Source organism: Macrotis lagotis, chromosome X (genome assembly GCF_037893015.1).
Source record: "Macrotis lagotis isolate mMagLag1 chromosome X, bilby.v1.9.chrom.fasta, whole genome shotgun sequence".
NCBI lineage: Eukaryota > Metazoa > Chordata > Mammalia > Peramelemorphia > Peramelidae > Macrotis > Macrotis lagotis.
The window spans coordinates 585,955,203-585,983,088 of NC_133666.1; the positions used below are offsets into that span (position 1 = coordinate 585,955,203).

At 36.0% G+C, this 27,886-nt stretch overlaps 1 protein-coding gene across 8 annotated transcripts; it reads right to left on the bottom strand.

Moving 5' to 3' along the window:
* Positions 1-572: 572 nt before the first annotated feature.
* On the bottom strand, positions 573-27,591 carry ZHX1 (zinc fingers and homeoboxes 1). Of its 8 annotated transcripts, none has more exons than XR_012471631.1 (5): positions 27,246-27,591; positions 22,208-22,324; positions 4,886-7,789; positions 4,386-4,454; positions 573-2,170 (listed from the first exon to the last, which is right to left on the bottom strand). XR_012471631.1 is itself a non-coding variant. In XM_074201571.1 (5 exons), exon 4 carries the CDS (start codon positions 7,583-7,585, stop codon positions 4,889-4,891), a length of 2,697 nt encoding a protein of 898 aa, XP_074057672.1. In that variant the 5' UTR covers positions 7,586-7,789; positions 11,167-11,253; positions 22,208-22,324; positions 27,246-27,590; the 3' UTR covers positions 573-2,191; positions 4,886-4,888. The 8 variants fall into 8 exon arrangements, 6 of the variants coding, with proteins under 6 accessions (XP_074057672.1, XP_074057675.1, XP_074057671.1 ...); XR_012471630.1 differs by having other exon boundaries at positions 573-2,191; XM_074201571.1 differs by lacking the exon at positions 4,386-4,454 and adding an exon at positions 11,167-11,253 and having other exon boundaries at positions 573-2,191; positions 27,246-27,590.
* Between the last annotated feature and the right edge of the window lie 295 nt (positions 27,592-27,886).

Sequence of the window (27,886 nt, forward strand, 5' to 3'; positions counted from 1 at the left end):
AACTTCCCTTTAATAAGGGAGAATTTGTTATCCTTTGAAACAGAGAGTTTTATTTTCTAACATTTTGCTATTCTACTCATTGCCATCCATGGCCCTCTGGAGCCAGTATATTTTCCCTTATCAGGGGAAAAATCATCCCCTAAATTACTTACATACACTTAAAATTAATAAGAATGATCCAAATTTGAGGATACTAAGGGGTTTTTTTTGTTTTTAAATTTTTGGCTTAAGAAAATGGAAAAAAAAATCACTGGAAGAACTAACTACTGACTGCTGAGTTTTATTTTATATATATATGCAGACACATTTCAGCTAGGTGACTTTTCTTTTGCTCTGTCAAATAATTATTTTTAAAAGCTATCGAACATCAGAGCAATATCAAAATGCTGAGTCTATAAAGACACGGGGCTGGAAAAAATAGTAATTACAACTATGTAGAGTTAACATTATTGAAATGGAAACACAACAAATATGTTCAAAGGCTTAATTTTACAATACTTGAAACAACTTATTGCAGCAAATGAAAATATTAAAAAAACCTACTGTCAAACAGAACTCAGACTACATTCAGCAAAGGTTAAAAAAGGAGCAATTTAATTATTACATTTTACAGAGTGCTCTATGAAGTTATTAAAAAGTGAAAAAAAATAGTGCATTAAATTGCTGCAATCTTTACATCGTAAAAATAAAAGTTAACAGTAGTATGAAAAAAGCCATCCACAAAGCCAGATGTCTGTAGTGAATAGATCAGCTAAACTGAAGTGTTTTGGAAATACTTATAAAGCCATATTTAAAAAATAAAAAATAGCCTTTTATAAAAATGAAAGCAGCATGCATATCCAAGGCTTTTTCCACAACTTTCTCTTAGCTGACAAATGTTTAGGTAAAAACTGAAAGCTTAATATTCATCGTTCATTAAATTAAATGAAACAAACTAGCCAAAATCACTAGATCTGGTCACTCAGAAAAGCATTTTAAGAATAAAAAACTCAACTAAACTTTTTTTTCATGAAGACAGCATATTTTTTAAATGGTCCTATAATCGATTACAAACAAAAGTGTCCCCCTAAGGAATGAAAAGCACCAATCTTTACAAATAAGTTAATATGAACTTTCAGTGTTTTGATATGGCAAAATAGTTGTTAATACTACAATAATTTGCAAGCAAAAGCTAGCTTTTTAAAATGGCTAATGATACTTATTAGTTTAGGATTTTTTCCTATAGCCACTGAATTTGTTATAGAAGATAAAACTTGACTGGGAATTCTACAAAATTCTGGACTGATGCATTATCTGTACATTATTTTACATTATTGTTAAAAAACACTCATTAAGCATATAGTTATTACATAATTCTTTTTCACATTTTTGGTACAAAGTTTATTTCAGAGATTCTCTCTGTAAATTCTTATGCCGGCTTTTCCCCTTATTCAGTACATCATTTTCTTCGGTTTAATGAAAAGCAAAAATCAGTATTTTATTTAAGTAGAAACAGAAGTATTACAGATATTAAGAGTAGCATTCAATGATGTATTCAACTTGAAAAAGCCAATGGCATAGGCCCTATGGCTTAGGGTTTCAAAATGTATAAATATGCCGCATTTTCTTTTATGTATAAGTTGTACAAGCACATGCACAACTTTCAACATTAGTGCAGGGCCTGATAAATAAGACACAGAAATAAATCAGTTTGTTTTAACTGTTTCTAAGTACTTTTACTCTGTAAAATGTTTGGTCACTCAAAGCTATAAGCTTAATCACATATCAAAGTACACAGGCAATAAGGCCCATCTTACTAAAACATACAGTATTAAGCTGGACAAAATTATAAGAGCACAAAATCTAGTGGTCACCTAATTCCCTCAAAAAAAAAAACAAACAGAATGTCTCCATCCTGTAACAGAATAAAAATGTACTGTATTAAAATCTGAATTTTTACAAGTTGCCTTTTAATCAGTGTTCTATTTACAGTGCAGAACTTCCGCCAACTGCAGTAGTTTAACTTTGGCACAACAACACTAAGGTCCATTCCTTTTGAGTATCCAATCCTATGTTTTGAGAATGTGTGCATGTCCAAAAATATTCTCAGTTTCATAAAAGATTGGGCCCATTCACAATAAATCAGATGTCTTGATTTCAAGAATTGAGTCCCCTTCACCTCTGTAGATAACTATAAAGGAAAAACATGAGACTGAAAAAGTCAAGAAAAAAGTTAGTCAAAACCATATCAGAATTTCACTTAAAGCACTTTAGACATGATAACTACAGAAAAAATGAACTATATTCTTTATTCTATTGAAATTGCTTGCTACCCAGTTTATAAAATGCATAAGATTTATGTGTATATGGTATACAGTACAAACTGTAAATATGAGTACTGCATCTAATAATTTTTATTTATGAGTAAGACCTAAAATAATTTATCAAAATGATGAGTTTTAAAAGTAGATTCTATATATTTACAAGCTTTGTGACCTCTATGTATGAATATATAAAAGGAGCATTGTGGGGCACAGAGACTGGTATGTTATTTTATCTGCAAGACTGACACCCTCACACATAAGTATGTGTGTATGAATGTTATGTATGTATGTATAAGGGTACTTTCCTTTATGCCTTTTGGTAAAATTAACTGATATTTTTAGTATGCTAACAGCTGATTACTAGAAACAAATTGTGATGGGTTCTTCTGTAAAGTGAAAAATTCTCTTATAATGTATTATTTTGTAAATTAAGATTTATTTTAGAAGGTAGCCTAGCCACATTGCACACAAATGCATATACAATATACATGAGTTTTTTGAAAATTATAGCATTGTCATATGAATTTTCTGAACAAAATAGTACTATTATATTTACCATGCAATATAAATACTGGCCATGCAAACTTGCTAAAGTAATATTACACTTCAGGATAGTAAAAAGAGTTTCATTTTTTCAGTAGATTTCAATCCCTTCCCAAAAAGTACATCAGGGTCTTCAGATAAAGAAATCAACACAACAGCAATTCTATTGATTTTAGCTGCATTACATATTTTGTCATTTTTTTATAAATAATAGGGGAAAAATCTGTTAAAAGCATTTTATGCATCCAGGTCAGGAGGATAGCTTAAATATTTTTGCAACTACAAAAGGCAATGGGAAATTTAGGATTAATATAACCAAAATGTTTAAATTATAATTTATAGTAGTTATATGTTGCTTTATAATCAGAAATGGAATTTATATGATTTAATAGTTTTATTTTAGTTTTATCTGTTTTCACAGTTACAAATATGTTAAATTTTAAAAACTTGAAAAGGGATTGTTCAGTAATTATAGACAGAATGCAAGTGAATCTGGAGATATCATGAAAGGCAAGAGTGTATAGACTAAGAAAAGAAAATTATAGGTTCAGGAAAGGGGGAGATTGGGCTAAGGAATGAGACAACATGCATGAATATGCACAATAGTGAGAAAAGAATCTTTTCCCTCCTTCCTCCCCCCCCCCTTTATTTTAAGAACATTATAATATTATCAGATAGCATAATGCTACTTTATGTGAATGTTGAACTGTAGTCCTTGATACTGATACAATAACATTTTATGATAGCTGTCTCATTTTTAAACTGCATTTCTATCTTTGAAATAAAAGTTTCAAAATATTAAGAAAATAAAAACAGAAGAATACCTATTAATCTAAGAACAATGTGAATGAATATCGACAGTGCTCTTTAAGAGTCTACATGTCTGATCTGAAATAAAATTTCCAGTTTAAAACTATAGAAAAGTTTAAAAATAACTGAATTTTGTAAAGGATTTAAAATCTGGGGAAACTGCCAGACGTTTAAAAAAAATGAGTTTTATAAGTCTAGGGGGTATTTCATCCTATGAGGTCCTGAGTTCTTGCAAAGTCTTCAAATAGAGAAGGAAGGTGAAAAAAAGTTCTGGAATCAAAAAACTGTAATCTCCCAGGTGTTCAACATCTGCAAGTCTCAATCTCATCTGCAACATGGGAATGATATTAAGTCCTTTACCTCCCAGTCTTCTCAAAAAAAAATTACTGAAACTGCCATACACTGCAAAAGTGTAAGCTCTTTTTATGGTAAGATATGTGCACTGGAGATCCCATGGCCAAGTGCTTGATTCCCAAGACACCAAGGACATACTATAGATAATAAAAATCAAAAAGCCACCTTATCAAGCAGGAATTCTGATGTTGGTTTTCAGCTGAACAGATAACTATTCTTACTACATGACGTATCTTAAATTCTTAACTTAAAAGCTCATAAGTTTAGCGGGTGGGGAAGCAACAGTTAGAATTCAATAAAACCTGAAACGAAATGAGGAAAAAAATAAACAAATACCCATTTTCACCTAGTTTCCTAAAACTGAGCAATCCTCACCCCTGTAGTTATTCTTTCCTTCGGATATACTTTTCCCCTTCTTTTTAGTTTTCGTTTTTGAATTCTTTCCTTAAATAGGCAAAAAATGAAGCTTTAGTGAAGGGTGGGTGGCAAAATAAAAACACATTTTAGTAATTTCTAGTTCTGATCAAGTCCCCTCCCCCAAAGGAGTGGGTAAAAATCTAAAACAATTAAAATACATTTTATATACTATTTAGTGGGAACAGAGAAAAGTACTTTAAATCATATATTATTGAATGATACTGAGGATCATTATGGAGAGAATAAAAATGCTCAGTCTCTGTATAAGAACAAACATATTCTTTTTAGTTATTTTGGGAACAAATTATTTGTTGGCCATGCTAATAGAATCTGATCCCTTCATTAGATGAAGGCAAAGAAACCCTAGAAGCTGTTACATCTGAAATTCATTTAAACAAAGTAACACTTCCAAAATGCATATAATTGAAATGCACAGATACATGTATTAAAGAACTTACATTTTAGTCATCTGATTTAGAGAGTTTCCTCTTAACATGCCGTGGGGGTTCCCAGGTGTCACTGTCATCTGTTTCTTCATCATCCTCTTCCTGATCATCTATTATCTCATCATCATCTTCATTCTCCTCAAACAGTTCTATTCCTAACTCAGATCTTCTTTGTCTTTCTGCAAACCACTCTCTGACCTGCTCATAACCCATATGTGATTTGGCAACAAGTTCATCAAGGTCTTGCTCATTAAGAAATTTGTGCTTCATGTAATAATCCTTAAGTATTGCAGTTCCAGTTTTAAATTTTATGAGTGATGGTCCACGGTCCCAGTTGTTTATCCTTTTGCTTCCTCTAGGCCGCCCACGAGGTCTTCCCCTTCCTCTTCCCTTTGGTCTTCCTCTCCCCCTTCTCCTAAAGGAAGCCTGTCCATTCATACTATTCGAACTAGCACTCTGATAGTAATAGTACCATTTTAAATTGCCATTTTTCCAAGCATATCGTGTATCGCCAAACCAACTAACAATATCTGTTCTAGCAAGTCCACTTTCCTCAGCCAACTTGTCATATTCTTCTGGTGATGGCCATTGTGTTCTAACAAATGCACTTTTAAGTATATGCAACTGCTCTGGTGATTTTTTACACACTTTATTTGTGGTGGTCACTGACTTAGGTGCTGTGGATTCATCTTGAGGGGAAGCTTCTCCAATTTCTTCTTTGGAACTGCCTGCATTGCTTTCATCTATTTCTGTTTTCTCTTCCTTTGAAGCTTTGGATTTCTTTCTCTCTGTAAACCAGGCATCAATTTCTCTCCTGGTAAGTTTGGTTTGTGCTCTTAACCGGTTCAGTTCTTCATCTGTAAGAACAGGGTTATTGAGGAAACTTGCTTGGAGGACACGCAGCTGCTCTGAAGTTTTCTCTTTAAATTTTTGTGGAGTAAAGTCAGGGAAAGAATTACCTGATTGTTTAGGCTGTGGAGCAACTACTGTTGGGGATTCTGCAGTCTCATCACTAGAATCTATAATGATAGGGGTACAAGCTTCACTGTTGAGATGGATACACTGATTACTTTTGGAATTTCTCTGGTTATACCTTGTATCACTAAACCACTTTTTGATCTCGCCTTTAGTCAGGCCTGTTATTTTCATAAGCCTGATCACCTCTGAATCATGAGGAAACTGATTTTTAAGGTAGCTCACTTTTAATTCTGCCAGTTGTTCTTTTGTCTTTTTTGCCCGAATACCAAATGAATCAGGATTCACCAATGCAGTTTCATGCTTGATTAACTGAGGAGTTGGAGCTGGGGCTGGGACAGGAGCTGAGGCTGGAGCTGGAGGTGGAGCTGGGGCTGAGGCTGGCACTGGGGCTGGAGTTGCAGCTACTGGCTTTGTTTCTGCAACAGACTGAGCACTGTGCACCTGCCCTTTTTGCATATGATTTTGATTTGGAACTCCTGCAACTGTCAAAGCTATAGGGGTCGTTACTGGCAATTGGTTTGTGCCAGCTACTTGTGTAAGGACCAGACCTGGCTGACCAACTATTTGGCAAGTCTGTAAAATGGAAGGTAAACCATTACTAGCTGCTGAAATGTGTGTAGGAATCACAGTTATTGTTTGTGGTACGGTATGTACTGTGCCATTGAATTGTTTTCTCCTTGCCTCCTCTACTTCTTCTGGAGTCCAACTAACACCATGCTTCAGACGTTGGGCTGAAAACCATATCTTTATCTGTTCCTCTGTATATTTTGCTTGAGCAGATAAAACTGTAATTTCAGACATTGTTGGATAAGGGAATTTGTTGTAAGTGTTCAGCAAAAGCGGATTGTTATCCAAAGCAGCATTATAGGTGGGAATGCTGTTAAGAGGGATTAAAACTTTAGGAATCAAATTAGAATTCTGCTGAGCTGATACAGCTGCTGTTATCACTTGTGCTAGCCCAGGTTGAAGAACTGCTGCTGGAGTAACCACTGTGTTGGTGGTATTTGGATGTATACTATTTACAATAGAAGTACTTGTATTAGACTCAGATGCTGATGAAGTTGGATTTTTTACTACTTCTTCATGCCCTGATTTAGTTTCATTCTCTTTCTCTTCTGGAATGTCTTCAGAATTATGGAAAACAGCAATCCGTTTATTCTCTACTTTATTTTTCATCATTTTCATTATAGGAGTTTTGCTGATTGAAATCCCTGATGAGGAAGTTTCCATGGATTCTACCTGATCTGAATTCTCCTCTTTAACAAAACTACCATCAAAAGTCAGATCATTAATTGTTTGCTCAAAGATTGTCTGATTATTTCTTTTCACCATAGTCAGCTTAAAATTCTCTTCTCCAGGATGATATTTCAAATTATGCTCAGAAAGCGCATCATATCTTTTGGTAAGAAAATTGCATTCAATACAAACATAGGATGAATTCAACACTATATTGGGATGTTCTGAATCTACATGAAAGGTAAACATGTTAAGATCTGGTGTCTGAAAAGTACAATATTTACATTCATAGCCACCTTCAACTTTTTTATTTTGTTGATTGTCAGAATCTACAAGTTCTTGAACATCTTCATCACTTGAGATACTTTCTGCTGCTGTATTTTCTATTGGTGTAAGTACAGGGGGACCTTCATCCAAGTCTGATATTAATTCTAGGTCCGGATCCTGTTCACTGGCAAGGACCATGCAAGGTGTTGTTGATTTTCTTTTGCTTGCCATTCTAGTTCTGTGGGGGGATTCTCAACTGTGATTAGAAAGCAATGAAGATCAAACTCCTTCAGTTATCTTCATTTGAAAAAATGGCTTTTGGTTCTATAAGTCCATCCCATTTGCAACTTTTTCATAGTGCAATTAAGAAAAGAGCTTGTAGTTGGTAGTTGCAAAGCTGAATTGCTGAAACTTTTGAAGCAAACATCCAATCGCCTATATGAAAGAACACAAGTTTTACAGTAAATGATTAGGGGTTTTTTTTTGTATTTTTTTAATAGTTGTCCCAAAAAGCTTTTATTTTTTTAAAATGTTTTATTACTAACAGCAAATGTTTTACTATAAGTAGATAACTGCCAAGAATGCCTACTACACAAAACCTACAGGTTAATCATTCTGTCCCCAAATATCTTTAGGCCATGCAAGTAACCAATTCAGCAAACATGGCAAGAGCATTTTTTCATCACTGCTATAACATTCTGGCAAATAATTGAGATGTATTTGAAGAGGCAAAAGGTGTATTGTGGGGTGCAACACCAGGAAGAATTAAGAGCTTATGTTTTGCAAATCAACCTCTCTACCCTTGAGTTTATTTTTCAGTTCCTCAAATGAAAGGTTCCAATAACCTTTATGATGTTGTTTAGTCAAATATCAGTTTTTTTAAAATACCATCAGTAGAATGCTTAGAATGAGAATTCAGAATTGGAGGTCTATAGCAGAAATCAAATAAAGTACAAGCAACATTCTTAATACAGTACACAACCTGTAACACAATTGCAGAAGCATGCACTCATTGACTACTAAAGATGTTATTTTTTCAAATGCAGTTTATCTGTGATTTTTTTGGTTATTCCAGAATACTGGCAATTTAACATGAAGAAGGTATAATCAATTGGCTCTAAAAGTGAGGGTTTTTTTTTTAATGAGTTATAGTAACACTCTATAGACATCAGCTATAAAATAGAAGAAAACCAGAAATTATCAGCAATCATTTTTTATAGTTGACAACTATATAGCACTTTAAGGTGTTCATGTTTATGTGAATATATATTCAAATTTGATTCTGTAAGAAAATTAAGTAGAATGATTATCACAAAGTTTAAACAATAAATGTATTAAAGCTGATGTTCTTTCTTCAGGAAAGAACTCCTCTGGCTCCTTATTTAGAACCCATTTACCAAACTTGTTTAGAATTTTGTAAAAATGAGAGTAAACTGGCTTCCTAGATCAAATAACAGGGTGGAGAATAGGAAGACCCCCCCCAAAAAATAGTAAGGAAATTACACCTGACTGTAAGGAGAGAGCCCAAAAAAAGTAAAACAAAAAACTAGACATAATTTAGAAAGCAGAATCTAAGGCTCTTAAACATATGGATAAATAGTTTAGGACCTTAAAAAGGTCCTAAAATAGATTACAGAAAAATACAAAGATGTTAATCATAAATATGTTGAAAATTGTTAAGAACTTCAGCAGTCTCTTTGGTTTTTTAATTGGAAAAAAAGATCTCCAGATTATGTGCATTCTTTATAAACAAATGACCATCTGGAACTCCAAATAAACAAATATTAAAACACCAACTCTGATATCAGGTGTATACAAAGACAAAAATGAAACAGTCCTTGCCCTCAAAAAGAGTATGCATTCTACTAGAAGGATATTTATCTATTGAAAAATAAAGAGAAGGTAAATTTTTGAGGAATAGGGGCTGTGGCAGCAAGGAAGCATGGGCAGAGAAAGATTTCATGTATAAAATAATGCTTAAGCACAGTGTTGAAGGAAACAGGCATTCTAAGAAACTGAGGTAGAAGGAGAAGCATTCCTGGCTTTCAAAGCAGCCAGTGCAATGGTCAGGTGCCTGTGAGAGGAACAGTAAGAAGGCTGGCCAAGAGGTAGAAAGTATTAAATTAAAAAGCTTTTGCACAGACAAAACCATTGTAACCAAGATCAAAAGAAATTTAGTAAATTGGGAAACAATGTTTACAACTAGTATTTCTGAAAAAAAGACTAATTTCTAAAATATATATAGAGAACTGAGTCAAATTTATAAAAAAAAAAAGCCACTCCCCAATTTGAAAAATGGTCAAAGGATATGCGGAAGCAATTTACAGATGAGGAAACCAAAGAAATCCACAGTCCTATGAAAAATTGCTCTAAATCATTACTTATAAGAAAAAAATGCAAATTACAACATCTCTGAGGAACCACCTCACACCTCGGACCGGTCAATATGACCAGAAAGGAAAATGATCAATGTTGGAAGAGATGTGGGAAATCTGGGATACAAATGCATTGTTGGTGGAGCTGTGAACTCAGCCAATCTTTCTGGAGAGCAATTTGAAATTACACTCAAAGGATAATAAAAATGTGCATACTTTTTGATCCAGCAATACCACTACTGGGTCTATACCCTGAAGAGATCATGAAAAAGGGTAAAAACATCACTTGTACAAAAAATATTCATAGCAAACCTATTTGTGGTAGCAAAGAATTGGAAATCAAGTGAACGACCATCAATTGGGGAGTGGCTGAACAAACTGTGGTATATGTATGTTATGGTTTATATTAGAAACCAGGAGGGTTGGGAATTCAGAGAAGCCTAGAGGAATCTGCATGAATTGATGCTGAGTGAGATGAGCAGAACCAGAAGAACACTGTACACCACAACAGCAACATGGGGTTGATGATCAATCTTAATGGATTTGCTCATTCCATCAATGCAACAATCAGGGACAATTTTGGGGAAAGAATTATGGAGTTTGAACAAAGACTAAAGACAATTACCTTTAATTTAAAAAAAAACATTATCTTATGTAATTTTGCTATCTCTTATATTTTAGTTTTTTTCCCTTACAGATATGATTTCTCTCTCAACACATTCAATTTAGATCAATATATAGCACGGAAACAATGTAAAGACGTAACAGGCTGACTTCTGTGGGGGGTGGGAAGTGAGATTAGGGGAAAAATTGTAAAATTCAAAAGTAAATATATTTTTTTAAAGTGCCAGAGGAAAAATAAAAGAGTAGAAATTAGAGTAAGGTAAAATAACTAAAAGGTAGTTTCATAACAGGCTATGAAAATTCTCTCACCTCTTTATGCCAATTACACTCAGAATTTCCCTCTCCTTCACTATCTAATGCTCCCTTGGACCCCCGTGGCATCACTTCTACTGCTACTCATCCATCTGTTGGTTTCCTCTGGCATTGCCCCTAGACTGACACATATCACATCTTACCTTAACTCCTCCCAAAAAGCCAGGTCCTGCTTCTAATCCTAAAACTTACACTTTAGCACTGGTTCCTGGGTTGAAATATCCAGGACACAGCATCCTGAATAAATCAATCTTATTTTATTAAAACATTCTGTATAGGATATATATGAAAAAGGGGAATCAGATATTTAGAGCATAACCTTGAAGAGAATTTACACCTTTGAAAATTGGTGAGGAAAAAGAATCTGAAAAATTAAAGAGGGTAGCTGGGGAACCAATCCAGGTTAGAGAAGCAGTGCCAGAGTTACACTGGGACGTTTTTACTTTTGTCTCTTGGGACTCCTCTTCCCATCTCTTCAGAATTCTCATTATATGCCTTTACCTCTGACCAAACAGAGGAATCTGAAATTAATAGTTGGGACTTGATGTAAATCCTGGTTGAAGATGAAGTGGAGAAGTCCCTGACTCCCTGAAAAAAATAGATATTGAGTTTTCCTTTAATTTTTTTTTTTTAGAACTCAAAACACCAAAAGAAAAATTCCCTTTAAAGAAAAGAAAAAGATAACTTCCAAATAATTGTTATTCTTTTTTGGTTTTTGCAAGGCACTGGGGTTAAGTGACTTGCCCAAGGTCACATAGCTAGGTAACTATTAAGTGATGCCACATTTGAACTCAGGTCCTCCTGACTCTAGGGTTAGTGCTCTATCCACTGCACCACTTAGCTTCAAATAAAATTTTAAAGCTTATATTACAGTTTGTTTTTTTTCTATGTAAACAAATGGCTATATTTTTAAAAATATATATTTCCATATTCATGTTGTAAGGAAGATTAAAAACATGAAAAATAAGTGAAATAATAAGCTTGTATCTGCATTCAGATTCCATCAGTTCTTTCTCTGGCTATGGTAAGCATTTTTCATTATGAGTCCTCTGTAATTATCTTGGATCATTGTATTGTTGAAAATAGCTAAGTCATTCCCAGATGGGAATGTTATTTTGTATATTATTTCCTTGGTTTTGTTCACTTCACTTTGCATCAGTTCATCTAAGTCTTTCCAGGTTTTTCTGAAATCATCCTGCTCATCATTTCTAATATTACAATAGTATTCAATTTCTATCATATAGGCATCTCATTTCCAACTCTTTGCCACCACAAAAAAGAGCTTATATTTTTTTGTACAGATAGATCCTCTTCCCTTTTATTGATATATATGGAATACAATTAGTATTTATAACTTACTTTAAAAAGAAAAATGTAATAAATTCAACATGTTACTTTCAAGACTATCCTGTATTTTCTTTTGAATGTGCTTGTTTTCTTTTGCATATTTTAAAAAAAAGTTTCAGTGACCCTTTTGAGGGACCATTCTTTCTCTTCCATCCTTCACAATTCTCACCAATTGAAAAATAAAAATAAAATTCTTGTAACAAATAATCATAGTAAGGTAAAAACCAACCCACACAGGCCATGTCTAAAAATGTATTTCTACTTCTGCATCTTGAATCCATCTTCTCTGTCAGAAGGTGAGTAATTTTCTTCATCGTTAATACTCTCAAGTTATAATTGGTCATTGCATTGATCAAAATAAGTTTTTCAAAACTGTTTTTCATTACATGTTTGTTATTGTTGATCTGCTTCTGTTTATTTAAATCTACATCAGACAATATGCTTTTCCAGGTTTTTGTCATATATCTGACTATGAAATAATATTCCATTACTTTTTTTTCTAAATTTTTTTTGCAAGGCAATGGGGTTAAGTGGCTTGCCCAAGGCCACACAGCTAGGTAATTATTAAGTGTCTGAGGCCGGATTTGAACTCAGGTACTCCCGACTCCAGGGCTGGTGCTCTATCCACTGTGCCACCTAGCCGCCCCCATTACTTTTACATGACAATATGTTTAGCTATTCCCCAATTATTAGGCACCCTCTTTTGTTTCTACTTTCTTACTACACTAAAAGGGTACCTTTAAATATTTCTGTACATTTGAGTACAGAAAGAAAATCACTCCAGCAGACTGTTACACTGTCAGATGAGGTCACTGAATTATATTTTTTGTTTAGTGAATTTTCTTTGTTACAAGTGAGGAGTTCAATTAGGAAGTGGTAGGGGGTGGGGGAAGGGGAAGCAAAAGACATCTCTGAGGAAAATTAATGTCACCAAGCTTCTATATACATTAAACACTCAAGAACTTTCTTTAGGGAAGAATTCTTCAGGTCCTCATTCACAGCCCATTTATCAAACTCAGCAAGAGGAAGGAATTCTGTTTCCTTCTCTGTTCTTCAGAACCATTATTGGTTTTTCATTTATGGAAAGTTTGGGTTCTTTAGAATGGTTAATCCAGTACAATTTAGTTTTTAGACATGTTATTCTTCAGGTTCCTTCTGCATCAGTTCAGATAAATCTTACCATGTTTTTCTGAATTCTTCATAATTGTCATTTCTTCCAAACTAACAACATTCCATGTCCTGTTTTTGATTTTGTTTTGTTTTTATATCAATTTACCCACAGATGGATATTTACTGGGTTTCCAGTTCTTTGCTACTACACATGTGCAGTAGATAAGAGTATATTCAAGAGGAAGAGTAAATATTTCCAAAAACGATTGTGATATAACAAAAGGCATCAACAGAGATTTTGGTGAATACGTAGAGAATGGGTCATTTGGATCACTGGGGTAATAAAGTGGTACAGTGATCAGAAGAATGCTACATAGTTACCTAGATTTTATTATGCTATTTATGGGAGAAAATGGAGAATTACAAATTAAACCAAAGTATGGTGAGATGAATTAAAAAAGTCTCCAGAAAATTGCCTCTGAGGAAGGAAGATCTAGATTTATGTTCTGCCTCTGACCAACTGGGACCATTTGACCCTGGGCAAATCACTCAGCCTCTTCATGCTTTAGACCAGAAGTGAAAGAGATGGGTTCCTGTAGGTCACATAATTAACTAAGAAAACCATAAATTAACATCATCTGTGTTGTACTGTCTTTTTTATTTTGTCAAATATTTCCAAATTTAACCTGGTTTATCAGTTGGTTTGACACCTCTGTTCTAAGCAACCATCTAAGACCATCTAATTGCAATCTCCATTGGGAGAGGGACACAGAAAAATTCCCTATGCCCATGAAATTACAGACTCAATTCCTATTTCTATCCTAGGACTTGGATGAATAATTAGATAAATGCATGTCAATTTAGAGTATCCTCAGGGAAATGCCTCAGGGATCTGTGTTTGACTTACATTAATATTTTTATCAATAACTTACATAAGGGCATAGAAAGCATCTTTTTTCAAACTTGCAGATGACATAAGCCTAGGTGGGATAGCTAACACAACACATAAAAGGATCCAAGAAGATCTGGGTAAGCTGCACAATTGGGCTAAATAAAAAAAAATTGAGATTTAATAGAGATAAATGTAAAGTTCTTAAATTTCAGTTTAAGGAACTGATTTCACAAATACAAGGTAAGTGAGATATAGTTAAAGGGCAGTTTATCTAAAAAAACCTAGAGGGTTTAATGGATTATGAATTCAATATGAGTTAACTGTGCAACATGCAGTCCTCCCCACCCCAGTCCTCCCAAAACCCTAATACAATCTTGGGTTGTACTGAGAGACAATGACCAGCTATAAGGAGGTTAGAGTCCTATTCTAGTCGATAATATCTGGAATACTAATGTCAGGACTGGAGTACAAATATATTTTAGAAAGAACAATGATAAGCTTAAAAAATATCCAGAAGGATTTTAAGTCTAGGTTATATAAAGATTGGTTAAGGGAACTGGGGATGTTTAGGGAAAAGAAGACTCAGCAAGGGTATGATGGCATCATAGTAATTGCCAACATCTATAGTATGCTTCTCCCATGTTAGGCATTACGCATATATATTTGCAAACTGATGTGGAAGAGAAATTAGATAGACCTGTTCTGCTTGGCAAGGCCAGCACCAACAGGTAGAAGCTGCAAAAAAGCAAATTTTGGCTTGACATCAGATAAAGCTTCCTAATAATTACAGATGTTCAAAACTAGAATTCTCTGAAAGCAATGGGTACCTCTTTACTGGACATCTTCAAGCAAAATTAAATAAGTATGTCAGAATATTGCTGTAAGAATAAATTTTTGGCCAACACTGTTTCCAACAATGAAATTCTTTGATTCTGTGAAATCTACTTAAGAACCACCCTATTTTCTAGTTAGGGCTCCATACTTCTCAACACTTTTGTTTGTAAATCATTATCTTAGATGGGTGCTGAATATACAAAAAAATTACCATTGAAAGGAAAGGCAATTTAAAGTGTGGGAAAATATGGGGAAATGTTAGTCAAGAGCTTTTATTAAGTGCCTACTATAGGGGCTGGGGATACAAAGAAAGAAAAAATGTCACTGCTCCCAAGGCATTCAGGATAATGGGGAGATAACATGCAGACAAATATTATCAACCTTGTACAGGATAAAAAGGAAATAACAGAAGTAAAACACTATAAGTGGAGTTAGGAAAGACTCCCTGTACAAGGGAATTTCAAGTAAGATTTTAAGGAAACCAGAAGGCCAGAGAAGAGGCAGGAGAGAGTTCCAGACATGGAGACCAGAACTGAAAAATGCAGTATCTTGTTTGAAGAACAACAAGGGGGCAAGTGTCACTGGACTGAAGAGACTATTGGATGAGGGTTGCAGGGTGAGATGGGGAGTCAAGGTATAAGACTGGAAAGGTAGGGAAGGCTAAGCTATGACAGGTCCTGAACACCAAACGATTTTTTTTAATAGAGTAAAACAAGAGAAAAGGCTATGGGGGAAGAATGAGTCCACTAAATTAATTATGTAAGAAATTTAAGTGTTAGAAGATACATAATTATATTCTTATGGGCCATTTACTAACTCATAGAAACTGGAAATACTTTCCTAAGTAAATTTTTATTTATAATGGAATTTGATCTGTAACAATAATTATTATTAAAGTAACTCTAAAGTATGAAACATGAATATGTATTATGGGAGATATTTTACTAAAAGTTGGGCAATAATCAGGGAAATTTCTAATTATTTTGAGTTTCCCTCATCTCCAATCAGTTTGGTGAAACTTTATCAAAAAGACCATCAAAGGAACCAGTAATGTACCTTAACCACTTGCTGAGATATGCTCTCTAAGCCTGTGCTAAAAGGTGACAAGAATGTCCCTGGCTGGTTCCCCAGTGACTGGGGCTGGCTCGGCTCTTTTGATTGGTTGATCAAGGTCCAGGAAGCCAGACTTTTGTTGGAGAACAAGTTTTATGGTCTCTGAGAGAAAGCTGTCTAGCCCTTTCCCCTCCTTGTTTCCCCCTTCCTCCTCTACTCCCTCAAACTTGTATTCTTAGATTTACAGTTTTGGGATACCATCTTCAATCTACCCTCTCTTCTGAGTCCAAGGCAGAAGGACTAATCCTGATAACAGACTTTTCCAGTCTTTGGGCTACCTAATGAGGAAATCTCAGTTAGAAAGTCTTAATCCTAAGAGTTTGAAAGAGGTAATACAGGTTTCCCAGAAAGAGATTTAGATTGGCAATAGTAGAACACTATAAATCAAGAATTAAAATAGGGTCACAGTTAGTGAGAGAACCTGACTCCTCTGGTGTCAGGGTCCCAGGACTGATCCATAATCATTAGTATTTCTTGGGGAAGGCCTTGGAGCCCAAAGTACATTACTATTATTTATTCAGCATGAAAGGTAAAGAAAACTATTTGCTGCTGGGGCCAAAATTAAACAAATTCCTTTAGTTGAGTAAGCCCAGACATCTACCAGATTATATACAGTATTTCTTTTGACTAGTTTGTGGCTATCATGATTGAGATAAAAACCAATTATCTTACAATAATGCCCCTTACTTAGCCAGCTTCTAGAAAAGCCTGCAAATGATACAATTACTAGCAATCATTAAGATTATAAATTCCTTAAGAGCAGGTAACAAGTTTTATTTCTCTTTATGTCTTCCCAGAATTTAACACTTAATTGTACAGACTGTAAGCATTTAAAAATATTTTATTGAATGAATGAATTAAGAACACATGAAAATAGGATGATTTAAGAAGGAAACAAATGTTTATTAAATACCCACTATATGCCAGGTCCTTTATTACTATTACCTCATTTGATGCTTCAGCATGGAGTTATACGCCTAATAAAATGCTTTCCAGGCCTTTATCCAAGCATAATACTCTCCATTTATTGTGCTTCCCTCTAAGGCCAAGGAAAGTATTTCTAAGTATTTCTTCTGTCATATAGTTCTTTCAAATGATCCTTGTGTGGTCCCCAGTTTTCTCCCTATCCTACTCATACTCTTTTGGGTAGGACCTTTAGTTTCCAGATGGATCTTTTCCTTATCTACCTTCAAACCTAAATTCAAATCCTACCTTCTTTGGAAAGGCTTTTCTAGACTACCCACTATTACTGCCTTCCCCTGAGGTCACTTTCTGTCTATTGTTTATATAACCAGTATGTACCGAAATATTTGCATCCTCTGTCTCTGAGTAGAATGGGAATTCAGGCAGGAGTTGTCTTTTGCCTTTCTTTGTATTCCCATTGTTTATCATAATACCTGGCACACATTAATTGTGTAATAAGTACTTGCTAAAAAAAATAAGCTGAACTTTCCAAAGTCAAAGACAGATCCTCTAAGCACCCTATGAAAGACATCCTTCCAGACTCACATTGGTCCTTTAATCACTAACTTTCTGTGTGTCATCACTGAAGCAGTTTAGTATCTGCCCTCCAACTATAATACACTCAAGTACCTTCAATCCACTCCCAAGCCCAATTATCAACTGATCCTGTAGGGCTATTTTTCTCACAAAGAGTTCTGTTTTCTAGATTTATTTTAAATTCAGAATTAGTCTCCTGCAATACCACTGTATTACATTTGGAGAAACTGAGGCCCACAATTTGACTTAGATTCCAAATTCAGCTCTCTTTCCTGCCACATCAGACTGGCTCCTTTTCTTGTACATGTCTCATAGAGTAAAACATGTGATTCTGTTGTGGAATATCAGTTGTTATATGGGAAGAATGTAGAAGAGATTTTTGGGTCTAGGATCATGTAAGTTATTAAAATTAGTTTTGTTCAACTGATATCCTGGCCAATGACTTTTTTGGAATCCTAAAGGAGTACTGTAGTATAATACTATGACCTTAGTCCTCAGTAGTTCCTTCCTTCATTACAAACTAGACACATCCCAGGATCTGAACATGATTATATGGTAATAGTGGCTATTTTGACAAAAATAATCTATTTCCTTTTACTCTACCATATGCTCATTCCTACCTGCCTCCTGGAAGGCAGTACAAAAGTTCCTCTCAGAAAGAGCCTACCCACTTGCCTTATATTTAAATGCAAGTAATTTCCCATTTCTGGTCTGCACTCATCTCCAAATTGCATGCCAAGACCATTTTTTCTCCTGTGTATCATCTCCAGAGGAATGGCCAAATGCAGGAGAACCAGATTTCCATTACAATAGCTTCCATCAGGATGACTGACCTGTCTTAAGAACTGATGAAAAATTCTGCTTCAACAACACCTTTGCTACCTCCATTTAGAATATATCAACTGGGAATTCTATCTTTTCCTCTTATAACCTTTCACATCACTATAGAAGCAGTTTGAAGGGGCGGCTAGGTGGCGCACTGGATAGAGCACTGGCCTTGGAGTCAGGAGTACATGAGTTCAAATCCGGCCTCAGACACTTAATAATTACCTAGCTGTGTGGCCTTGGGCAAGCCACTTAACCCCATTGCCTTGCAAAAAAACAAAAAAAAAACTAAAAAAAAAAAAAAAACCTAAAAACTAGAAGCAGTTTGAAAGAATTAAAAGTTGCTCAGCCAGATAGACAAACTATCCTAGAGGCTGCACTCATCATCAACCATCATCCAATCCCAAGAAAATCTTTGCAAGATGGTAATCAAACTTGACTATTGACCTGGAACTTCTGTGCTTATTAACCATGCCCTAAGAGACAAGCCAGGCACACTTGGTTCTTCAATAAGTGCCTTAACAATGCTTCTCAGGCAGTCAAGCAGGTAGAACAACAAATATTTGTTTCCTATGTGCTAGGAAGCTGGGCTAATTTCAAGGGACACAAAGAAAGGCAAAAGCAAAAACAAATTCCACATATATAATACCTACTCTCAAGAAGCAGATATTCTAATGGAAACAGGCAAATATTTCGGTATATACAAGATATATACAGAGTATATGTAGATAGTTGAAAAGAGAAGACATGAGCAGCAGGAGAGACCAGAAAAGGTCCCCCACAGAAAATGAGATGTGAACTGAGTTGTGAAAGAAAGCATAGAACCTAAGGAGTTCTTAGTGAGGGGGCAGAACATTCCAGGCATAAAGGACAACCAGTGCAAAAACAGAGGGATGTGTATCTACCTAGTTTTCTCTCAGTCCTTGCTTTGGAATTTAAATGTCTAACTATACCCACCTGATGCTATGATCTCCTCTCCAGTAATTATAATGGTTAGGAAAAGACAGGCCTCCCAACACTGATAGGATCATTGCACTGGACATGCACAAGAGGGGAACACCTTGACCAAAAACTGATACATGTCTTCTATTTTCAGTTTCTGCATAAATTACATAATCAGTAGGGAACCATATGATGATGTCCAGGCTTCACTGCTAACATAGCTATGAAGTATTAGTAAAAGCATAAAGGATCAAAAGCCATGCCTGTGCTTAAGAATGGTCTAAAGGTCCCCTGAGTTCTCAGCATGGAAACTTAATGTTATCACCTATAACTCATAGTTCCTGTAATACTGATCTTGCCTTATCTGACCCTGACCATTCTTTGTTGAAATGCAGCAATCACCATCCATGTCTGATGGATTTCAGTCCCCAGTGAAACCACTGCTTCAATGAAATCTGTTGGTGCCTGATATACTGCCCATGTATTGTCCCTAATCCCACAACACTAGAAAGCTAACCTTAATAATTTTATTAAATATGACTGGGAATGTAGAAGAAAGGCAGAACTACTGTTGGTCATTCTGAACCTTTCCTTTAAGGGGGACTATTATCTTACATCTGTAATACAATTTTTCTAACACAGGATAGCATTCACAAATGTATGTGTGTATATAAACATGTTATATTTAGATATATGTGTAGTCAGAAGTTTTTTAGAAACATAGTAAGAAAATATAAAGTGAAATATTAGCCCTAGAGTGAAAATCCTTTATTAAAAACTATGGATAACTGTGAGATGTCTTGAGTGTGACTGCAAAATTTGTGATAAAAATAAAACTTCCCAGGGGCAGCTAGGTGGTGCAGTGGATGAAGCACAGGCCCTGGAGTCAGGAGTACCTGAGTTCAAATCCAGTCTCAGACACTTAATAATTACCTAGCTGTGTGGCCTTGGGCAAGCCATTTAACTCCCATTTGCCTTGCAAAAACCTAAAAAAATAAAAAATAAAACTTCCCTACTTCTTTCAAGAAGGAGTGTTAATATGCCCAAAGGGCAACAAAAATGTGCATATCCTTTGACCCAGCAATACCACTACTGGGTCTATACCCTGAAGAGATGATGAAAAAAGGTAAAAACATCACTTGTACAAAAATATTTATAGCATCCCTGTTTGTAGTGGCAAAGAATTGGAAATCAAGTAAATGTCCTTCAATTGGGGAATGGCTTAGCAAACTGTGGTATATGTATGTCATGGAACACTACTGTTCTATTAGAAACCAGGAGGGACGGGATTTCAGGGAAACCTGGAGGGATTTGCATGAACTGATGCTGAGTGAGATGAGCAGAACCAGAAAAACACTGTATATCCTAACAGCAACATGGGAAGGATGATCAACCTTGAAGGACTCACTCATTCCATCAGTGCAACAATCGGGAACAATTTTGGGCTGTCTGCAAAGGAGAGTGCCACCTGTATCCAGATAAGGAGATGTGGAGTTTGAACAAAGTTCAAGGACTATTCCCTTTAATTTAGGGAAAAACAGATATCTTATTGTCTGATCTTGTTACCTCTTAAGACTTCTTGTCTCTTCTTTAAGGATATGATTTCTCTCTCATCACACCCAATTTGGATCAAGGTACAACATGGAAGAAACAAAGTAAAGACTGACAGATTGCTTTCTGTGGGGGGGGGGAGTAAGATTGTGGGGAAAATGGTAAAACTCAAATAATATCTTTAATAAAAATAAATTTTAAAAAAAGGTGTGTTAAATCCACTACAAAAAAAAATTTTTTTTGATACAAAAGTTCTATTCCAGGTCTGAACCAGATTACCTACAGAAGATCAAATAAACCCCTTGCCTGTAAATTAGTATTTCCTAAATTCCAAAGCATAACATTTACATACTTTACCAGAGGTCATAAAAATTAAAGTTTAATTATTTTCAAGTTAAAAGTTAGCAGTAATGGGGTGGCTAGGTGGCACAGTGGGGCAGCTAGGTGGCATAGTGGATAGAGTACCAGCTCTGGAGTCAGGAGTATCTGAGTTCAAATCTGGCCTCAGACACTTAATAATTACCTAGCTGTGTGGCCTTGGGCAAGTCACTTAACCCCATTGCCTTGCAAAAAGTAAAAAAAAAAGTTATCAGTATTAATAAAAGTCAAACAAGGTGTATATTTTCAGTTTAGAGAGAGGCAAAAGTGGATCTTTTTATATACCATTAAACAAATTCCTGCCTTGCATATTATAGGAACTAAAAAAAGTTTGTTAAATTACTGAAGTTTTAAGTCATTGGATTAAAGCATTTTGCAAATATATTAAGCAACATTGCTTATAATGGTTCATTAATACCTACTAAAGAAGTCAGTGAATAAACAGTTCAAGTCAAATTCTGAAAATATGTAATACAAAACATTATTTCAAAATTGTTGCTTAAAAAACTTACACACTTTATTAAATATTTTGAGTTATGTAACTGTGAGAGAAATAAAACAAAAATAATAAATTTTAGTTTAATCTCTCACTACACACACACACACACACACACACACACACACACACACACACTCTGAAGGACTCTGGGATTTTTTTCTCCAATTGCTCACTTTAAAAATATTCTTGGGGCGGCTCGGTGGTGCAGTGGATAAAGCACCGGCCCTGGAGTCAGGAGTACCTGAGTTCAAATCCGGCCTCAGACACTTAATAATTACCTAGCTATGTGGCCTTGGGCAAGCCACTTAACCCCAGTGCCTTGCAAAAAACTAAAAAAAAAAAAGTTCTTAATATATAAGCACAAACACAATAAAATTTGATTTAAGTCAATTTATATTTGTACCAAAATCTTATGCTATTAAAATTTAAATGTAGTTTTAATTACACATCAGCTTTGTGAACTTTGAAAGATCTCATCACCTACAGTATTAATCTCCTTAAGGTATATATAAATATCTACCAGTCCCATTCCAAGACCAAGAAACACATACTTGCCATATTTTCTCCAGTACTATATCCTTTGAAGAAGTAGGGAATGTCTTCCAGTTAGAGAAGTTTAGCTCAAGCCATTACTAACTACAGAAACCAAATTAGCCATGCGCCTTTTCCTACAAAGAAAATAAAGACAGTTAGGTCTTGATATATTTCAAGTGTACTTTACATTCATGTAAGGTTATATGCAGGATTTAGCAAAACTTTACAGGGAAGGCCTTGGATTTTGTTAAAGAGAAACAGACCTTTAAATTTTCTTTATGAAAAACATTAGAACAATCATCTACAAGGTCAAATCTAATAATGGGTACACAGTTTAACAAATGCATTTATAAAATCATACAACAAATTGGTATAAAGCCAACAAGTAAATTTCCATTATGATGAATTTTCCATAATGTGCATATTCTTGTGGGTAAGCAGTCATTTTCAAAGTTATTTGTTACAAATAATTTGTGTAGTATAATTTTGGAAATTAAGATGCAAAGATTAACTTTTTAAAAACCTGGGCAGAATTTTAAATTTGAATAATCACTGATAAGATGAAAAAAAAAAATGAATCATTAGACCTGAGTTCAAACCCTAAATGCTAAGTCTTCTTACCTGTTTGACCTTAGCTTCTTTGGGTCTATCTTCCCATAAATAAATATCTCCAAAATTCCTAAAAGCTATGATCCTATGAATCTGCTAAAATTGGCTATAATAAATATATTAAAATGATGATTTTGGAAGTATGTGTATATTTAGATTAAACATGCCAATATTTATACCCTTAACATAACAATGTGTATTATTTTAAAGTTGTTGTTGTTGTTATTAGTGTGAAATCACATAAAACCAATAGTCCCAGTTAAACAGTAAACCAGTGGTACTCAATGATATCTAGTACAATGGCAGATGGTGACAGTCTGTTTTAAGGAAACCAACTATTTCTGCTAGAAATCTAGCAGCAAATGGCTTTACAATGATATTTTAAAATGTAGTGTCCAAACATTTGCTGGATGAGCATTAACCTTATTCCATCCAATAAATTGGAAAATTTTTTCTCAGAAAAATAAAAGATTTGTTTCCAGAGTATTTTAGATTTCAAGGGACTATAATGAATATTTCAAATGATTTCTCACCTCACAATAATTGAAAAATCATATTTCTAAAGTGTATATGAAATTTTTTTGTTTTTTGTTTTTTGCAAGGCAATGGGGTTAAGTGGCTTGCCCAAGGCCACACAGCTAGGTAATTATTAAGTGTCTGAGGCCGGATTTGAACTCAGGTACTCCTGACTCCAAGGCTAATGTTTGATCCACTGCACCACCTAGCCGCCCCCTGGATTTGTTTTTCAAATGATATGTCAGAGTTCTATCATATATAGCAAAATAATTTTTCCAAGACAGCTAATTTATACTTGTCAGGGAGCTTCTTCAGATATGGCAAACAAGTCTATGACTTTTTCAAGTGATGTAATGATAATTCTATTCATAGTTCTTAACTATATATCTTTCTAAATAGCATTTAATACTGATATTTAAGAATTGTGTTATACTCAGGAGAAAATAAATAGCATTTCTGGTAGGCCCCATGGATTACAAATTTTGCCTAAAACTGTAATTCTACAGATTCCATTTGGTACCTCCTTGTTGTTACTCTTTAGCCTTCAACTGCATAAGAACTAGAGATATCGATGGAAACAGCTGCCAAATTTTAAATGTGTTCCAAAATGAATAATTGATATTGCAGAAAATCAGCGGCCTATTAGATTGTTTTTCCAAGTGCATAGCATTTGCGAAATGCTTCACAGAACAAGACAATGATTTAAAAGGAGGGGGGTAAGTACCAGGAAAAATCAAATGATTAAGTTTCCATTGACTCAAAGTAAAAGTTTTGTTTTTTTGGTTATTTTTATAAAAACTTTTAATACTCTGGATGATAAAAATGATTAGACCAGATAATACATTGATTCCTAAAACTAGTATTAATGATGCATTTTAGAACATCTCCTTCTTACCAAAGTAAATCTTTTAAAAAGTTGCTTTAAAATTTCTAAAAATTTAGTTATCCTTTTAATATATTTGAGAAAATGTTTTTAATATTCTGAGAAATGGAGAGGTTTTTATGCCAAATAGATGGATTTTCAGTGGGGGAATTAACTGCACCATTCCCATTTACATGCATATTATTTTAGAATTATAATGGATGTTAGAAACCATGTTATTTATAAAATTGAGGTTTCACTAGCTTTGGAAGTCTGAGAATTCCAGAGGATTGATATGAGTCTAAAAGCTCTCTGTATATTCCAAAAGATATTTCTTAAGTTTGCTGAAAATATGAAACGTTCATAAAGGAATCAGTAGTCAAACAAATCTTGTTTTCCATTTCAGGTTATTACCACATAAAAATATTGTTTACATCCAATCAGCTTTAGCAACTAGATACTAATGGATGATGATTTTCTTAGCAAAAGAAAGAAGAGTTATTCTGTACTTCCTTCTTCAGACTTTCTTAAAATGCATATTTTCTGTAGAATTAAGTGACCTCTTATAAAACTAACAAGGAATCTCATATGAATTTCTTAACAATAATGAAAAAATGTTCCAAATTTTTAAAAATTCTTTATTTTTTTTAGGTATGGGTCATATTTTCTGCAAACTTTTAAGAGGATGTGTTGGGTTATAACAAAGAACTTCAAAGGAGTATAATTTGAACTGGTACAAGATAGAGATGAGGGAAGTAGTTAAAAACAATTCCACAATCCCTTGTACCAGTAAACCAAAAAGATGAGGGGGAAAAAAGAGAAAGAACCAAAATGCCACATAGGAAATTTTAACAAACATATTAAAACATTAATGGTTTTCAAGACAAGTGCAAATATGTCACAAAATAAAACAATATACAGCTGTAGTATTTTCCCCAAATAATACTGTTTCCTTGATTTTGAAAGGCTTAGAATTATTTATTTATCATGACATCATTGAATCAATTTGAAATTAAATATATTCAAAATTATGAACACCACTAATTCTATATAACATAATGTTCAATAATATTTGACTTAGGCAGATAAAATTCAGTGTCAACTGTCTTATTTAGTTCTTTTCCAAGTCACATATCACATTAGTTCAGAGGCACTGAATATTTGAATAAGGTAACACTGCTTTTCTTTTAACAGAGCCTAATTTCATATTTTTGAGTTTTATAAAAATGATTTTATTCCATCAATCACAGTATAAAACAGACAAAATATTACTAAGATTACATTTCCTTAAAAAATAATCACATACAAGTTGATACCTATTTAATTTTAAGATAATTAGCTTGTAAAATATGGAGATCTTTAGGAAAAATTCTATTTCTATCCTTTTAAATCAGTTGCTTTAGTTATGCAAACCTAAGTATTTGTGACTGAATAAATAAATATAAGTAAACCAGCCATCACAAGAAAACATTTATTAGTAATCTTACAGAAATATCTTCTCTTATTTGAAGTCTCATGGTATGTTCTTGACAATGAAATGCAATTTACAAAAATTATGACATAAAATTATATATTGGTTTTTATGATTTTAAGGAAAATCAGAAGTTTGACAGTAAATATAAAGTACTCTTCCTATAGAAACAGTGCTGAAGAGGCTATTTCCCAATATTGAATTAAAATTGTGCTAACCATAAACATCTTTTAAAACAGTTTAACCACCTTCAGCCTAAAATTTTTGATACTCTTCAAATGCAAGTAAAGTATTTTATTTCAAATCCTCAAAAATCTCTGAAATATTCATTTGTGGCTTTGACAATATATTAAAGTAACTAATTTACTGATAAGCAGAGAAAAAGAATGTACTTAGCACTACTGTTTGAGAAAAATACTTGTAATCTTTAGCTATAATAAAAATTATTCCTCCTTCTTCCTGCTTTTTATACGAATACAATAAAGTATAAAACTCTATAACTTTCAAGGGAGGAAGCAACCCAATAAAATCCATTATTTATAAACTATTGTTAAAAAACTGAAAACCGCTCTATTTTGAATGCGTATATCTTTTAAAGTGTTCAAAGATTAAATAGGAAATAACTGTTTCGTTATTAATAAATTAGAATAATGACCCCCAAATCTAATGAAATTTAAAGTTCAGCTACCACAGGAAGAAATCTGCTAATGAGTGTTCCCCACCACAATCGCATTTGCATTTTCAGTATTAGCATATTTTCATACCATCTGGCTATGATACTACCCTTGATCTGCCCATTTTAATCCTGTTAGGAAGCAAATATTAAACTAGAGCTATAGGAACCCTTCCAAAACTGAAGAATGGAAAACACAACGTTTTCTAAAACGCTGCAGTTACGAACTGTTCTATAATAATATTTGAAATGGATAAAAGTACTTTTAACGTGAGAGCTTAAAAGCTCTTGCTCGTGGAGAACAGCTTAAGAAATCTGCATGAATCACAGTTGGCATGAGCTGCTGATTCCTCGGCTTCATTCCCTCCTTATTTTCTTTTTTCCTTTTGATTGTATTTAAAGCATTTGGTGAGAGACGGCTTACACAGAAGAGAAGCGTACGAGTGAAATAGCATTTTATATCTGAAGGAGTCTAAGATCGAAGCCCTGTTTTCTGTACGCCTCTGCGGCGCCCCGGAGGGCAGGAAGGCTGGGGAGCGCAGCGGCTTCGCTCGCCCCGAGCTGCCCGTGACAGCCCCCGCCGCGCGGACCGCACGGCCGCACTGACCTCACGCGCCTGGACAGGTGTCTCCCGCCCTCAGAGCCCGCAGCTCGGCGCCTGCGGCCAAGCAGCTCGGGGTCCTTCTCCGCGGGAAAAGCAGGCGGCCGCTCCCGGGAGCCTCCCCGGGCCTCCCCGCCCGCCCCTCCCTCGGCCCGCCGGGCTCCGGCCCCCGCCGGGCGCGCCCCGGCCCCGGGCCTGGCCCGCTATCCCCGAGCACTGCCTCGGGGGGCCCCGCAGCCCCAAGGGGAGGGCGGGCGCGGGACGACGCCCGCCCCAGGGCCGCGCGGCCGGGCGCCCCGCGCCCTCCGCCCCGGCGCCGCTACCTGGAGGGGCCGCGGCCGCCTCGGGACTCCGGTCCCCCGCCGCCGCCGCCGCCGCCGCCGCGGGCTCGGGCTCTCCTCACCGCCCCGCCGCTGCCGCCATCTTGCATTTCAAACCAGCTGCTCTTTTCAGGGAGTCAACTCTGACCTGTGAACTCTAAACCCGGAACCATTCTGCGGGCCAGAGCGGGGCCTCGCATACTCCCGGAGCCGCGCCAGCCCCGGCCGCCCCCCGCGGCCCCCCAGGGAGGGGGCTCGGCCTGGGGAGGGAGGACGGCGTTCGTGGTCCCGAGGCCGGAGGCGCGGCGCGCAGGCGCGCTGGAGGAGGCCGGCGGGCGGCCCCGGAGAGGAGCGGCCCCCGCCCCGCAGCGCGCCGCCCCGCAGCGCCCCGCACACCCCGCCCGGCCCGGGCCCGGCCGCTGCTGCGGGCTGCCACACCGCGGGAGGGGCGCGGCGGGGGCGGGGCGGGGCGCGGCGGGGCGGGCCCGCCCCCTGTCAGCGCAGGCCCCGCCCCCGCGCCCGGCCGCGCCCCCGCCCCACGTGGGCCCGCGGCTTCTCACGGTCACGCGGCCCGGGCCGCCTCGGGGCCCCCCCGGGGGCCCCCCCCCCGCGCCGGCCCCGCGCCGCCCGGGCCGCCAGGCTCC